Source organism: Vidua macroura, chromosome 13 (assembly GCF_024509145.1).
Source record: "Vidua macroura isolate BioBank_ID:100142 chromosome 13, ASM2450914v1, whole genome shotgun sequence".
NCBI classification, from domain to species: Eukaryota; Metazoa; Chordata; class Aves; order Passeriformes; family Viduidae; genus Vidua; species Vidua macroura.
The window spans coordinates 13,656,001-13,670,046 of NC_071583.1; the positions used below are offsets into that span (position 1 = coordinate 13,656,001).

Sequence of the window (14,046 nt, forward strand, 5' to 3'; positions counted from 1 at the left end):
CTGAGAAGCCGGGTTTGCCCTTCAGCTCTCTACAAATGAGGTGCAAGTGATAAGGACAGCTATTCTTCTAGATTCTGCTTCTTTGTTTTGTTAAAGTTGAGAGTTTAAACACGATCCAAAGAACGCCATTCAGCACGTTTAAGTGACGTCCTCAGAGTGGAAAGATTCCATCTGAAAACATCTGAGCCTTGCAGAAAGACAGCAAAGTAGTTCTTCAATAAATAATTTCAAGACATGTATAGACTGAGGTACTGATCCTGTGAGAGCAATTTTTATTTGGAGTTATTGAGACAGCTGCCTTCCTCGTGAGATTAAAAGCTCCAAACATCTCAGAGTAATTTCTTATCTCTGCTCCTAAGAACTGTCTGTTTGGTACAAGTGGTGTCAGATGAACGTGGCAAGATGCAGTCAGCAAGAACTGGGGTGTGCATCCGTGTATGTCACAGGGGGGATTTTTTCCTTAAGGGTCATTTAATGGGGATTTTTTATCTCGTGTATTATGGTTAAAAAAAAAAAAAAAAAAAGAGACAGAGAGAAATATATTGCCAAAATGGTAGAAACTCAAGTTTATTCAGCATAAGCTAATAGTTTGGTAAAATTATTTGGTTCCATGCACGTTTCCAGCCACAGTGCTGCATTAAGTGATACGTGTCTTAAGAAAGGTCAGGACTATGAATAGCAACATAAAAGAGTGGTGGAGTGAACTGTTAAAAATTCAGTCCCTGCAATCATCAGCATCACGCATCTCCTCTTTCCACATAAAAGAAAACTATAGCAATATGAAATACCATTACAGCAAATTTTAATTGTTTCCATTTAAAGTCAGCATTTGAGAATAGATATTTGCCAGCTAAAGAAAAAAAGTGTTCTAACTTTTTTTTAAATACTTGTATTTCTTTTGGTGCTAGAAAAGCTTATACTAACAGATGTGATCAGCCTTGCACCCATTCAGTTGAGAACATTTGACATAAAAATGAAGGATAGAAAGTTCTGAACCAAATATATAGCTACATTTTCAGACCTGGGTTGGAATTAAAAAAAAAAAATCAGGCAGATGTAGAGAAATGTAAACTGAAGCAATAGATTGTATCAAAACATTGCCTGTCAATCTTCTGCTCTACTTTGCCAGTACAGAAATGTGGTCACATGCTGATAATGACTGCTTGGAAAAGCTACAAAACACAGTGTTTGTCTTGATATTTTTCTTGGCTTTTTAACATTTAATAAACAAAAGAAAATAAAGAGTTATTATTATTACCAGTGAACTTCCAAAGAACTATTTACCTTGTAAGACTGGTTGAGAAAGTGCAATTTTATCTACTTTTGCTCTGATATTACAATGGAACAATGGCAATTACAAAAACAAAACAAAACAAAACAAAACAAAAAAAAAACCACCAAAAAAAAAACTACAGGAGCAGTCTGGTGTATCTGTGAGACTCACAGAAATAAAAGTTATAACCCAAACAGCTGAATACTTTTGATGAGTTCCAAAACACAGCTAAATACTCTGATAGCTCTGGACCGGTTTTGGAATGTGCACATGAACAACATTTGAGGACATCTTTTTTCTATGGGCCTGACCAAAGAGCTATGAATTCAAGAGAAACTTCTCCAGTTAATTCAGTGAGTTTTTGATGAGGCCCCCAGGTAAATTTGCTGTGTCAGTACAGTCAAATCACACAGTATCACATCTTACAACAGTATCAGATATTTCAGAAAGCTGTTTTTAACTGGGTTCAGGAGCATGATAACCGAATTACTCATGTAGGATTAAGTGGCTGTCCACCTCCTTGGACAATCTCTACTTTGTACTCTGAGCTATACTGGGGACAATGGAACTTTTGTGCCTTCTAGTGTTTAGGCAAATAAAGTTTTAACTTCATTACGGTGTCTAGAAAAATGATATAAGAACATATAAGCTCACATATAAGAAAGAAATGAAGATTGGCAAAGTCAAGGTATGCACAAATGCACCAAACTATTGCATGCTACCTATCTCAGGTTTGTTTTTTTTTTAGTTTTGGCCTTTCAAGGAAAGAACACAAACTACCTCACTAATATAACCAACTAGAAAAAGGTCATATTTAATTATTTCCCCAAACCTTGTTTCCTCAGTTTATAGACAAAGGACAAAGTTATTCTGTAAATAAATAAATAAATAAATTTCCTATCCAGAAATTATATCAACATTTACTCTGAAAAACAAAATATGAAATTTAATTAGTTATTTTGAAAAATTGAGCTCTTTTCTTAAAATCTGAGCATCATCTGGGTGGCATAAAAGCTTTTTGATCAATTAAATTAAAATAAATCTGACATTAAGTAACATATGGGTATGGGGTAATCTGCATTTTGATCAGTTGCAGAATGACAGAAAGGTTAACTGTAGGATTAATTCCAGACAGGACATCTTAGCAATACATTTGAATCTTTAGGTCTGCATCTAGAATTTGCACATATTTCATGTGGCTCATTGGATGTACCCACAATAAAGTGCTCATTTAGAAAGCTGCATCACAATTCAAAAATGAGGGAAATCAGCATTAAATTATTAAAAACAATTCATGCCCACATAGCAACCAAATGATATTTAGATACCTACAGTGGTAAATATCAAATATATAAAAGAAGAAGCCCAGGAAGAATACTATCTGTAAGACATAGATAAAATGCAAAGAACTCTTGGGAGTAATGCAACAGAGTAAAGATCAGTATAGCAACACCAAAATCATTTTGTCTTGGTAAACATAAAGAGACCCAGCAGTGACACTCTCCAAAGGGTGTTTTCAGAGCTGTGTTCTCTACTTCCTGATCAGAGACAACTTGAGCACAAATGAAGTACCACACTGGGTGTTGAGCAGAATTCACTGTTGAGCTGAAACTTTTCTTTTCACTTTCTTTTAGTGAAAATAGAAACTACTTAAAGAAAGACTATGACTGCTCCAGCCATAGACCAGACTCAGGACAGATGGACAAGCTCTAAGACAGGAAGCCTTAGCAAGGAAGAGGCTGTATAATAACAGACATGGCTCATTTTAACAGGCCTTTCCTTCTACAAGAATCACAGGGCTTTTCAACCATCATATTTCATAATTTCACATGGCATAAACAATTTTACGTCAGCTCCTGAAGTGTGCCTGCACAGAACCACTGAAGAAAACTGTCAGGCAATAAACTAAACTTCAAGCTACAGATTCATACTGCAATCTCTCTTCAAATAAAATTTGCACTTTAGTCACCATAATGGGATTTTTTTCCTAAAAAATTCTAGCAGGATGAAACTAATCTGAATATTTTCACAGAACATTCTTGAATGAGTACTTTATTACATTGACAGGCCTATTTGGAATGTTAAATTCTTTTATTCTTGTGGTATTTGTTTGGAGATTTTGCTTCAATTTTAGTGTTACTTTGAGTTAAGAATACAATCTCTTCCTCAGTAATTTTTGTTAACAGAACGATAGTTCAATTTAAAGTGTTTGAAATATTTTACTTAAAATAATTACCAAACTTTATTAACAGTATGTTTTCAATGACTCCTGCAATTTTCCATTAAGTTTATTCAACCAAATTGACTAGGAGATTATTTCTTTCTTTCTGTGGAGTAACATAAAACTCTTTGAAATAGCATGAGTAGAATAATTAATAAATTTTAATAATGGAATGCATTGTACTAGGAAAAGATCATTATAGCACATTGTCACCCACTGCATCCCAGCTCTCCATTGCTTTGTTACTTCCATTCCTTACCTCTTTGTTGGCTCTGTCTGCTTGAACTAATGTTCCATTCAGACACGGTTCTACATAGTGGAGTTCTTCATTATACTACAGAGGGAAATACAAAGTATGATGAAAAATTTAATTAAAAGCTTGGAAGATACAAGTCAATTTAATGACTTAGAATTACAGTGAATGAAATAAGCACAGAAAGCAAGAACAAAAGGATTTTGTTCATTTTTGAAAACTGGCTGTGGTATTTCTTTTCCTTTTACATAATTCTTAATTTTTCAGAGGTTTATATTTCTAAAGGAGCATTGAATGGATGCCAAAACTCAGGTGGACTTAAGGGTACTATATACCACTAGCTGGCAAAAATATCCCTTAAATTGAAATCTGGATAATATTAAGAGCTCATGTTTGATACATCACAAACTGAACTCATCATTCTTTTCTACATATAAGAAAAGTTCTGAAAAATATTTGTGGCAATGCCTAACATTTTAAAAGGTTAATACTGGAACAACTACCCCCCAAAAAATCTGTAAATTAAATCAATCCTATAAATGACTGACAATTTTCAAAATTTCAGTCAAGCAGAGAGGCTTATTATACACAAAGTCATGAATATATGACAGATCTTGAAGGAATTATCTGTTTTTCTCACAAGGCGTAGGTAAGCTAAATAGCCTATTCCTACATTCAGAAGCATCCTAAGCATTGAAAAAAAAAAAGAAAACTCATCTGCAGTCAGTAGAACTTGTAATGGATGATTGAAATTTGAACTTGTTTCAATCTTTTAAAACTTTCAACACAGGTCAAATTAATAAAGCAGTACCCCCAACAAATAGTTTTCTAGATAGAGCCTTAACTGAATTCCTTCTCCCCCTAATTTCATCTCCTTTAGAAGCAGATAATTTTATAAGTTATCACAGATCAAACTGTAAGGCTTTAGGTGGTTTCATCCTTTCATAAACAATTAAGTGAATCAGAACATCTACAGTAAACAACAAAAAAAAAACGAATTAGGGACAATATTTCATTAGATTAATAGTACGCCATTTACTCCCTTCTTTCTCCACCTCAGTGGAATAAAGAAAGCCCTCCAATGACTGATTCGTAACAAAAAGCTGCTTAGGCAGGGGTCTCTGTCACTGTGAATTCTCACTGTCTCTCTCTGCCTGTAGCTCCAAATTTGCTCCACTTCCTTCAACTTAGCACCACTCCTCTCTACACCACAGACCCCTGCAACCTGACCACTTTGGACACCTGTCGTCACCATTCATTCCAGCAGTGCACTGCTCACCACGTTCATCACCACATAATTACTCCTGCACAGGGAAGAGTATTTAATTTGAACTGCATGGAGGCACTGTGCCAGACTCAGTCCTCAGCTATAAGGGAATATAAACCCAGAGTAACTTGCTATTGCTGGATATACAGCAATGATTTATAGCAGCATCAGCATAGAAACTGGTTATATAGAAACAAGCAAAAAATACTTTAATGATATATACACAGAATTTCTGCAGCAGATTTGCATGCTTCCTAATTGTTTTATTGCCATCAATGTTATTTCAATGTGTGAGAGTGTATGGACTTTTCTATTGTGCCATGGGTAATACAAAGTACAAGGCAAAGGCTTCTAGCACAGTTCAGAGTCACTGCCACTGTCCCATGTGCATCTCAGCCTCATAACAGTTTATTGATCTGATAAATGATGTACTTTCCCCTGTAGTTTCTCTCTTCAGACCACTTTCCAATCTATCTACTGAGAGTCATTGCAAAATAATATTGCCAAACCTACACAGCATCTCTTATTATAGTCCAAAGACAAGACCATACTCCATTCTATTTTAAGAAATAAAATACTGAAAATCTGTGACACTCTGGCACACCAGCCCCTGCTCCCAAGTTTTTTTCTGGTCATACACAGGTTTTTCTCAATATGTTCTCTAATCAAGATACTTCCCAGTTAAACCTGTTCTTAGTTTTATCTCTGTAGCTGTCATTGGAAACTACAAGAGCGTAAATATTTATCTTTATAACATACCAGGCACAGTGTCTGCAACTGACCGACATGCAATAAAATGCTAAAGGCTCAAACACTTGTATGTAATAAACTCAAGGTTTCCTGATTTTGTAGCAACACCACTTTATTTTTTTAAGGTCTATAACCACCAGCAAATAAATGAAACAACTTCCTACTCTAGCAAGCCTTGCCTCTAAATAGTTGTAATTTCTGTCCACTAGATCTCTGTAAGATTTAACTACTGTTTTGAGTAACTCATGCCATCAAGCTATTCACAGAGACTGCAGCAGCACCAGAGCCCTGAGAGATTCCCAGCAGTTTCCCACTAAGCCGTCAGTGTCCCACAGTTGTGCAGGATCGAGGACACTGATACTTTCACAGAGCACATGCTTCAAGTCCCTTCACAGCCCCCTTTATAGAACCAACCTGCTTCAGAAAAGGGTAATTAAAAGTTTTTATTCTCACACAGAGAACACAATCACATAGAAAACATAGATGTTGATCCTTCTGAAACCCAGACAGATTGTGTCACTATTTCCAGTTGTGGCATCTCATTCACCTTGAGATTATTACTACCAAAAATATGTTAAGCAAGGTAGCATACATGGCAAAAGTAGCTGGATGGTGCCAACATGTGAAAAGGAATATATTTGGTAATGGTATTCTAAGATAACAAGCATAACTTGGATGTATTCTCTGTGTTGTGCATCTACTGTACAGATACAAATGAAAGCACTGTAAGAAAAATCTTTATATAAAAAGTGTAGAAGTTTCTTAAGGTTTGAATTCTTGCAAGGGTGCATTTTAATGATTTATTTTATTTTTTATCTCTTTACTAATTGGATACACTTTCTGATAATTTTTTAAAATCTCAAATATAAAGAGATTGAAAAATTCACTGGATAGAATTATTTCAGTTCCTAATGAAATTCCCAAAAGAGCATCTGCCTAAGTCCACAAAAACTGGACTTCTGATGTAACATGTGAAAGCATTCAAGCAGTGTTTGCTACTTAAACTTGCACACCCACTTGATAAGATCCTTACTACAGCTGTAACTTTCTAGTAGAACACCTAACTTCTGCTTCCTAGCATATATTTGATTTCTTTGCCCTTTTCATAGGGTGTTGTACAGTGATATTGGTGATGCCTTTCTTTTAACTGTGCCAAATCTTTGAAGTGCAAAAAGTGAAGAAATTCACCCCTCCTCCACTTCCTCACTACTTCATCAGTAATTTGGTCTTAGTCCTGCATTTATTCTGACATTTGAAATTTTGTATTTAGTGAAGTAACTTCCTGATCTGATTAACAACTGCTGACTTCACCAGCAATGCCCAGTAGAGATGTCCTGTTAATTTACCTCAGTGAAAGCCTGCATTTGGCTTTCCAAGAGTTCTTGCATTATGGTGTTTTCTCACATTGCCCAGTGTTCCATGCCCTGGCATGTGACATCTTTGCACATGACAGCAGCTGGGAGAGCTGATACCTGCACAACAGCTGGGAATAGCCTGTGTTTTGCTGAGGGGAGGGATGTAAAGATTAATTACCTTGTTTTCTGGGCTCCTCTTCGAAAACCGCGGGTTACTTTTGTAATTTAAACATGTAATTACACTGATACTTATTTTATTTACATAGTTATAGTTATCTGTCTTACTACTTCACATTATTTTGTCTCTCTTCTTATTTCTTTGCACAATAGGCATAAAAATGTAAGCATGCTAAAATGTGGACTAAGAGAAACCATATAATTATTTAGAGAGCTGCTGGCCTACATTCTATAATAAGATACTATTCATATTCTGAAAATGAGATATATATACGATTTTAGCACACCTACACAAGTAGCATACATCTTCCTTAGCATTTTCCATATTTCTTCTTTGTCACATTTAAGCTGCCTGGCACAAGGTTCACAGAAATAAATTAAATTTCCATTTTGTTGTGCAACAATACACAGATAAAGATTTCACATTATATTAAAGCATATTCAGATATCCAATTCAGCCCAGCCTAAGGAGCCAATACAGAAAAAGAACCAAAGGAATTGGTGTTTCCACAGTTTACTGTGCCAAACAAGTGGCACACAAGCACAGGCCACTGCTTGGAGACTTCATATGGAGGTGCATTTTGGCTGCCTCTCTTTGTCAGCCAGCTCACATATCAACTCTACAGAATCTGATTATTCAGGCAGGCTGAAAAACTATTTATATTGGAAAATTCTACATATTAATACTGGGAGCTATACTACTGTGCTTTAAATTAAAAAATGCTTTTATTCTAATCAATTTTGCTAAAAGGGTGTGTCTAAAGCAGTAAAGTTAATTTAACATTCTTGGCTCGGTTAATATTTTGCTAATTCAGTGTAGAGTTTGTATAAAACCATTTTTAAAATTTCAGCATTTGACAAAATTAGTACTCATTTTATGATAATGTTGTTAATTTAATGCTTGACTTGAAATTATACTTCAAAGTGAATTGGAAAAACATGCCTTTTCTTTCATTGTTGCAGATATCTCTGTTCATGCACCAGTGAACTGACCTTAAATTTTAACATAGGCAGCACAAAATCACTCTTGTATTTCAATAATTTTTTTTGCAATTCAATCATCTAGTCCATCAATTTCAGATGGATATTGCAACAAACTACCCATGAAAGCTAAAATGATCTTCAACATTATCCTTCTATGTTTATTCTCTGGAAGGACCTGCAGTGAATTCTGCTTTCTGATATATATACATTTATATCTATCTATATGTATACAGAAATACATGCAAGTATTCACTTTGTTAATCACTGTGGATAATAAAGCCATCCTGACAGTCATGGTCATTCAAGTTCAAAATGTTGCTTCATCTAGAAAGTACAGACAGTTTGTCCAGATTTCCCACACTAGTAAAGCTCTTATTCCACCTCAGACTTTGGGCTGGGGAGAGAGGAGGTACTTGGCCATTTGTCTGAGACTTCCAGATGCCCAGGAGCCCTCTCAGAGCACCACTTTGGAGTGGCCTTTCAGGGCAGTCGGTCTGAGCAAGGCTCAGCTGTGTGCTGTGTGAAGGTTTGGTCTCCACCCTCTGGGCACAGCAGATCCATTTTTGCACACACTGCACAGCTGGACAGCTCTGGAGACAGAGGGGATGAGCTCCTACAGAGGGGATTTCTTGGACTGACATATGTGTCTCCTACCTTCAAATGAAACTGCTGTCACATCAGCAGGCTATGCCTGAATTACAAAGATACAATCTCACTCAAACATTTGTCTACAGATAAAAGCTGTATGGGATTTTAAAGGCTTTCACACCAAGCAGCCTCTTGTGTGGGCTTTGTTGTCTCATGTTTTGATCACTGGAACATCTCGGTTCTTGACAAATTTCATTTACCCTGCTGGCACTTGGTCAAAGCAATGCCTCGGAAGCAATTTCTGCAGATAACATAAATCACAGTGACTGGCTTTGCTGTGTCCCCTCACTATGTCTTTCACACAGCACATTTTGAAAGCAGTTCATGGTTCAGCCCCAGCCTACCTGTGCCATTCCTCATTGAAAGGCCCACTCTCTTGTACACACCACAGGTCTCTCTTGCTAGTTTGGTCTATTTTCAAGCAAAAAAAAAAAAATTGTTTGTTTACACTGTTATTTTTTTGCCTTGTGAGAGAGCAAGAGGAAGTTGAGTCAAGGGAGGTTTAGATTACATACAGGAAAAGATTTTTCACCCAGAGGGAATGAACAGGTTTCCAGGGGAGTGGTCACGGCATCAAGCCTGACAGAGTCCAAGGAATGTTTGGCAAACACTCTCAGGCATGTGGTGGGATTCTTGGGGTGTCCTGTGCAGGGCCAGGAGTCAGACTTGATGAGGCTGATGGATGCCTTCTAACTTGGCATATTCCACAATTCCACGACATAGTACAAACAACTCCCTACAAACTCTTCCTGCAGAACCCCGAGGCAACAGGACAGCTCTTTACCCCCTCTCCTCCACTCCTGTCAGGCTCTCCTTGTTCCCCAACATTTCTGTGGTACCTCTTTCAATGCAATGAACACCTTCAAGTTCGTATTTGCACATCAACATCCTAATGAAATTAAACAGCTGAGCTCATAAGCATAAAATCACATTCTCCATTGTTGTTTCTACTTATTTAAACAAACACACACATATCCATCCTAAGAGAGGTTCTAGAGAGGAGAGAACCTACAGAGGAAAAAATTACCTCAGATGAATGCTGTAATTAGCACAGTAATTAGTTTTCTTTCTAAAAATTCAGAATTTCTGATACTAGCCAAGCACTGCAGGAGGGCTGCAGTGTTGGAGAGGGCCACAAAGTGCCCTGTGCCCTCACAGCCAGCACCAGCTTGGGACACTGCAAGGTGCCCGAGTGGAGGCACAGCAGGCTGGGGGCTGTAGTGCCTGGAAAGAGCCATCAGCAGCTGGAAACATCTGGAAACACAGCTGGGAAAACATCATGGTGAAAGGGGTGTGCTGCTGGACACCGGGGGCTGTGGCTGACCCACGCCAGGGTGAGGACACCACTGAGGGAGCCAGGCTGAGGTGGGGACACGCTGAGGGACAGTGGCCAGGGGTGACCCAGCTGAAGGGACAACAACGAGAGGGAAGGGCCAGCGAGGAGGGGCAGTGAGAAGCTGCAGAGACAGAGCTGCTGCTGGACACCAGCCCTTGGCTCAGCTGCCTTGCACCTCACCCTGAGAGGGGAGAGCCTGAGGGGCAGCCCAGGTGCTGGGACTGGCCCCACAGAGGGGTTGGGCACAATTTCAGCCTGTGCAGCTGGGAGGAAAGGCTCAGGTGGGTGATTCTTTCCTTTTCTCAACACAAATTCAGCTTGTGTAATTTGACAATAAGTTATGTAAAAAATTCCGTGGCTCCATGGCGTTCTATACACTCAGCTCATTTTCAAATAAACTTTAAATTGGGAAAAGTGATGATTAGCTTTTCCATACTTACTTTTAAAAAGCATTTGCCCAATATTTCCACTGTACTACTTAGGCAAAATCATTAGTTTGGATTCAAGTTACATATGTTTTTACTTTTTTTTTTTTGGTTATAGATGAGCCTTTTGATTTTCTCAAAGTAAAATTTTCACTTAAAAAACCAACTTTTTTTTTTCTTCCTACATAGTTCACAGTAACTGTTACAACTACTGATAAACACAGATTAAACACCAGAACCAGCTGGTCAGGCATCTTAGTAATTACTCTAGTTGAAACATTCTTTTAACTAACAGCAGTTATTTAGATTACAGTTAATCACTTTTTTTTTAAGGACAGTAAATCTTTTTTTGATAAAAGTACGTAATTATATCTTTATACAACATGAGTTTCTGCTAATTATGCAATTATCATGCAAAGAGATTGATATGATAGTCTGAACTGCTTGCTATGTGTTAAAATACAGTATATGTACATATACTTCATGCACATATACTTAATTTTCTAGACAATCCTAATGATTTACACTTGTGTATCTGAGGTCATTTAATTTAGTACACAAAGGACACTTCCCTTGTAGCAAAAAACAAAAAGGCCAAAATCTTCCTTATAGTCAAGAAGCTGAAGACATTTACGCATTGGAGAAAACCATTTTTTTACAAAGTATTAGCAAGAGAATATCAGCAAAAGAAAATTTATGTAACAACCAATTCCTCCTCCCTTCCCTCCCCTGCAAATCATAGTTCTGATGTCAGTTTTGGGTTTGTTGAAGTCATCCTTACCCACAAGATTAATCCCATTACTCTTAAGTACAGTAAAACCAGCCTCTTGTCACAGCTTTAAAATTTGTACGTGCAGCACGGAAAACTCAGTACCGTACACAAGAGGAGCTGCTGAGGATCTGATTTCTCACTGCTGTTAAACACCAGCAACCCCTCGACACAACTTACACAGACATACATTTCAGACCAGAACATGAACATTGAGGAGTTATGCTGGCATTTTATCACATCATGCAAGCCTTAGCTAAAGCTAAAATCTGAATCTATTAATTCTGACATTTCACCCATTTAGTAGTTTGCACTGTATTGCAGAAGCTGAGGCAGAAAAGCAGGAGGGAGGCAGACACACCCTGAAGTTAAAATAATATACCAAGTTCAAGCAAAAAAAAACCAAAAAAAACCAAAAAAACAAACAACCCAAAAAAATATTCTTTGCAACCCCAGAGTGAAGACTACTTCTTTAAAGGATTTCAAATTGCAAGTCACAGACAAGCAGCCTGAAATTTCTGACACTTGAAGAAACTTGCCCTGAAAAAACAGAGTGTCTGTCAAGTGGGTTCAGATGTCATCCATCACCTGTCTGCAATATTTTTCAAGTGGCTTGAGTGAAGTAAAACATAACTGATAGCAAGAAATGATGGAAGAAAAATAATAAAAAAAAAAAATCCTGAGACACTCACAGCAATTATATTGAAGAAGTCATCATCTCCAAGGGTATCCAAAATAGATGAAACTGTCTGTTTTGCAATAGTCAAGCGAAGCCCTTTCATACTGCCACTGACATCCACTAAAATTACCACATCTTTTGGAGAAGTTGCTGCCTGGATGTACCTGACATGAAAGACAAAACTTCTTTTAAATACTGAACTTTTCATCATTTCAAATTTCTTAAACAGTGGCAGTCATCAATTGCATACCACTTTCTGTTTCTGCAGTCAAATGCAATGACTCCATTCTCATCAGGTTCCCATTTAATTCCTGTTTAAAAAAAGCAGAGGATAAAATATTAAATTAAATTTTCACAGTACCTGTGGAAAATGTATCTCTGATATTTGGGTTAAGTAGCAGTTAATGGAGTTTCATACTTTAATCTAACAGACAGTGCCATCATAACATAGGAAATACAGGAGGGAAGAAAAGTTCCTAGTATAGGGCAACCAGAAATAATTTCTTTCCTCACTCCTTTTCAGTCTACTGTAAGGTGAAACCTCTTCAGGCCTTCAGTTCATTGCACTATTTTCTCAAAATTCTTGCCATTCTTGGTCTTTGGTGCTGGCAAGATTTATCACATCTTGCCAAGTCCTTTCCAGACCTTGAGCACTTCCAACCCAAGGCTGGCTGCAGCAGCTCCCCTTACACTGCTTGCTTCACTCACAGGTCATACTCTGAATTTTCACTCGCATCACTATGAAGAGGTAACATCTCCTAGTTGTGGGTCAGAAGAAAAATGATTTAAAAATCTCCAAGGAAAAAAAGTGACAAGGGAACTCTTCCTGCTTTTTGCACTCATTTTCTAGCAGAAAATAAGAAATAGCCTTGAAAATGAGGACTAATATTTGAAATATCATGAAGCTTGGGAAGTGAAATATAATCTAAAACTAACACAGATGTCGTAGCCATTACTCTCAGCCACTTTCAGACATACAGGCTTATAGTGAACTTGCTTAAACTCAAGACTTAGAGAAACATGAGTTGCTGAACCACAGCAGCCAAAGGAACAATACCCACTATGAGCCTGATTCAAAGTTACAGAAGCTGAAAATCAGTTTATTTAACTTCATAGTTTATAATGTGGTAAATTTTGTATAGGATTGAACATAAAACTTAATAGGCAGCCATAGAAGTTTTAATCTATTTCTATAGAAATAATACAAGTGATATGATTGCATTTTATTACAACTGGTGTGAAAATAAACTTTCAAACAAGTTTTTTTAAAATTTTTAAATGCAAATCTGCCAGGTTAGGTGGAAGTTCAAAAATAAAACAACAAATAATGATGAAGTCTTCCTGTGTACATTGATAGAGCACAGAATTCAAGCTTACTACTATATGAAGGCTCTAATCGTTTTGCTCTCCCTCTCACAGTCTATTTGGAAGTTATTTTTCACATGTCTGTATATGTCTATCTGAATTGAAATTTTTATGAGTACATGAGTTATCATGAGGGTTTCACCTCCAAATAGAAATTGGTAGAAAAATCTCAAATTTTTCAAAATGTTGATTGGAAATCTCTCTAAGAACTAGATTAAGTAAAATCAAACCTGCAATTATCTGTGGCAGTCAGGATTTGGGACAATACTCAATGCAGCCATGGAATTCTTTATTGCATTTTTAAAACTTTTCTTCTTCCTACCTGGATATTGCCTGAAAAATCCTTTTGCACTTCCAAAGTACTGCCAGATGAGAGAAGGGTCACGATCAAAGTTATCAACGAACACCTTATTTAAAGATTCTGACCAATAAACTCCATTTACAATGGCTGGATCTGGAAAAAAAAAATAACACACACACAATGAAAAGTGATTTTATTAAGTAGAATCCCATAAACTTTACCATCTTCAGCTTATTCAATACC

At 37.0% G+C, this 14,046-nt stretch overlaps 1 protein-coding gene across 1 annotated transcript in view; it reads right to left on the reverse strand.

The window, feature by feature from the left end:
• The window catches only part of CACNA2D3 (calcium voltage-gated channel auxiliary subunit alpha2delta 3), a 389,866-nt gene that overhangs the window by 204,007 nt on the left and 171,813 nt on the right, over positions 1-14,046 (reverse strand). The window contains exons 6-9 of the mRNA XM_053989736.1: positions 13,825-13,956; positions 12,388-12,448; positions 12,151-12,301; positions 3,754-3,828 (exon numbers count right to left, since the gene is read on the reverse strand). Coding sequence (XP_053845711.1) covers positions 3,754-3,828; positions 12,151-12,301; positions 12,388-12,448; positions 13,825-13,956 — 419 coding nt within the window. The remainder of the gene's footprint in view (positions 1-3,753; positions 3,829-12,150; positions 12,302-12,387; positions 12,449-13,824; positions 13,957-14,046) is intronic.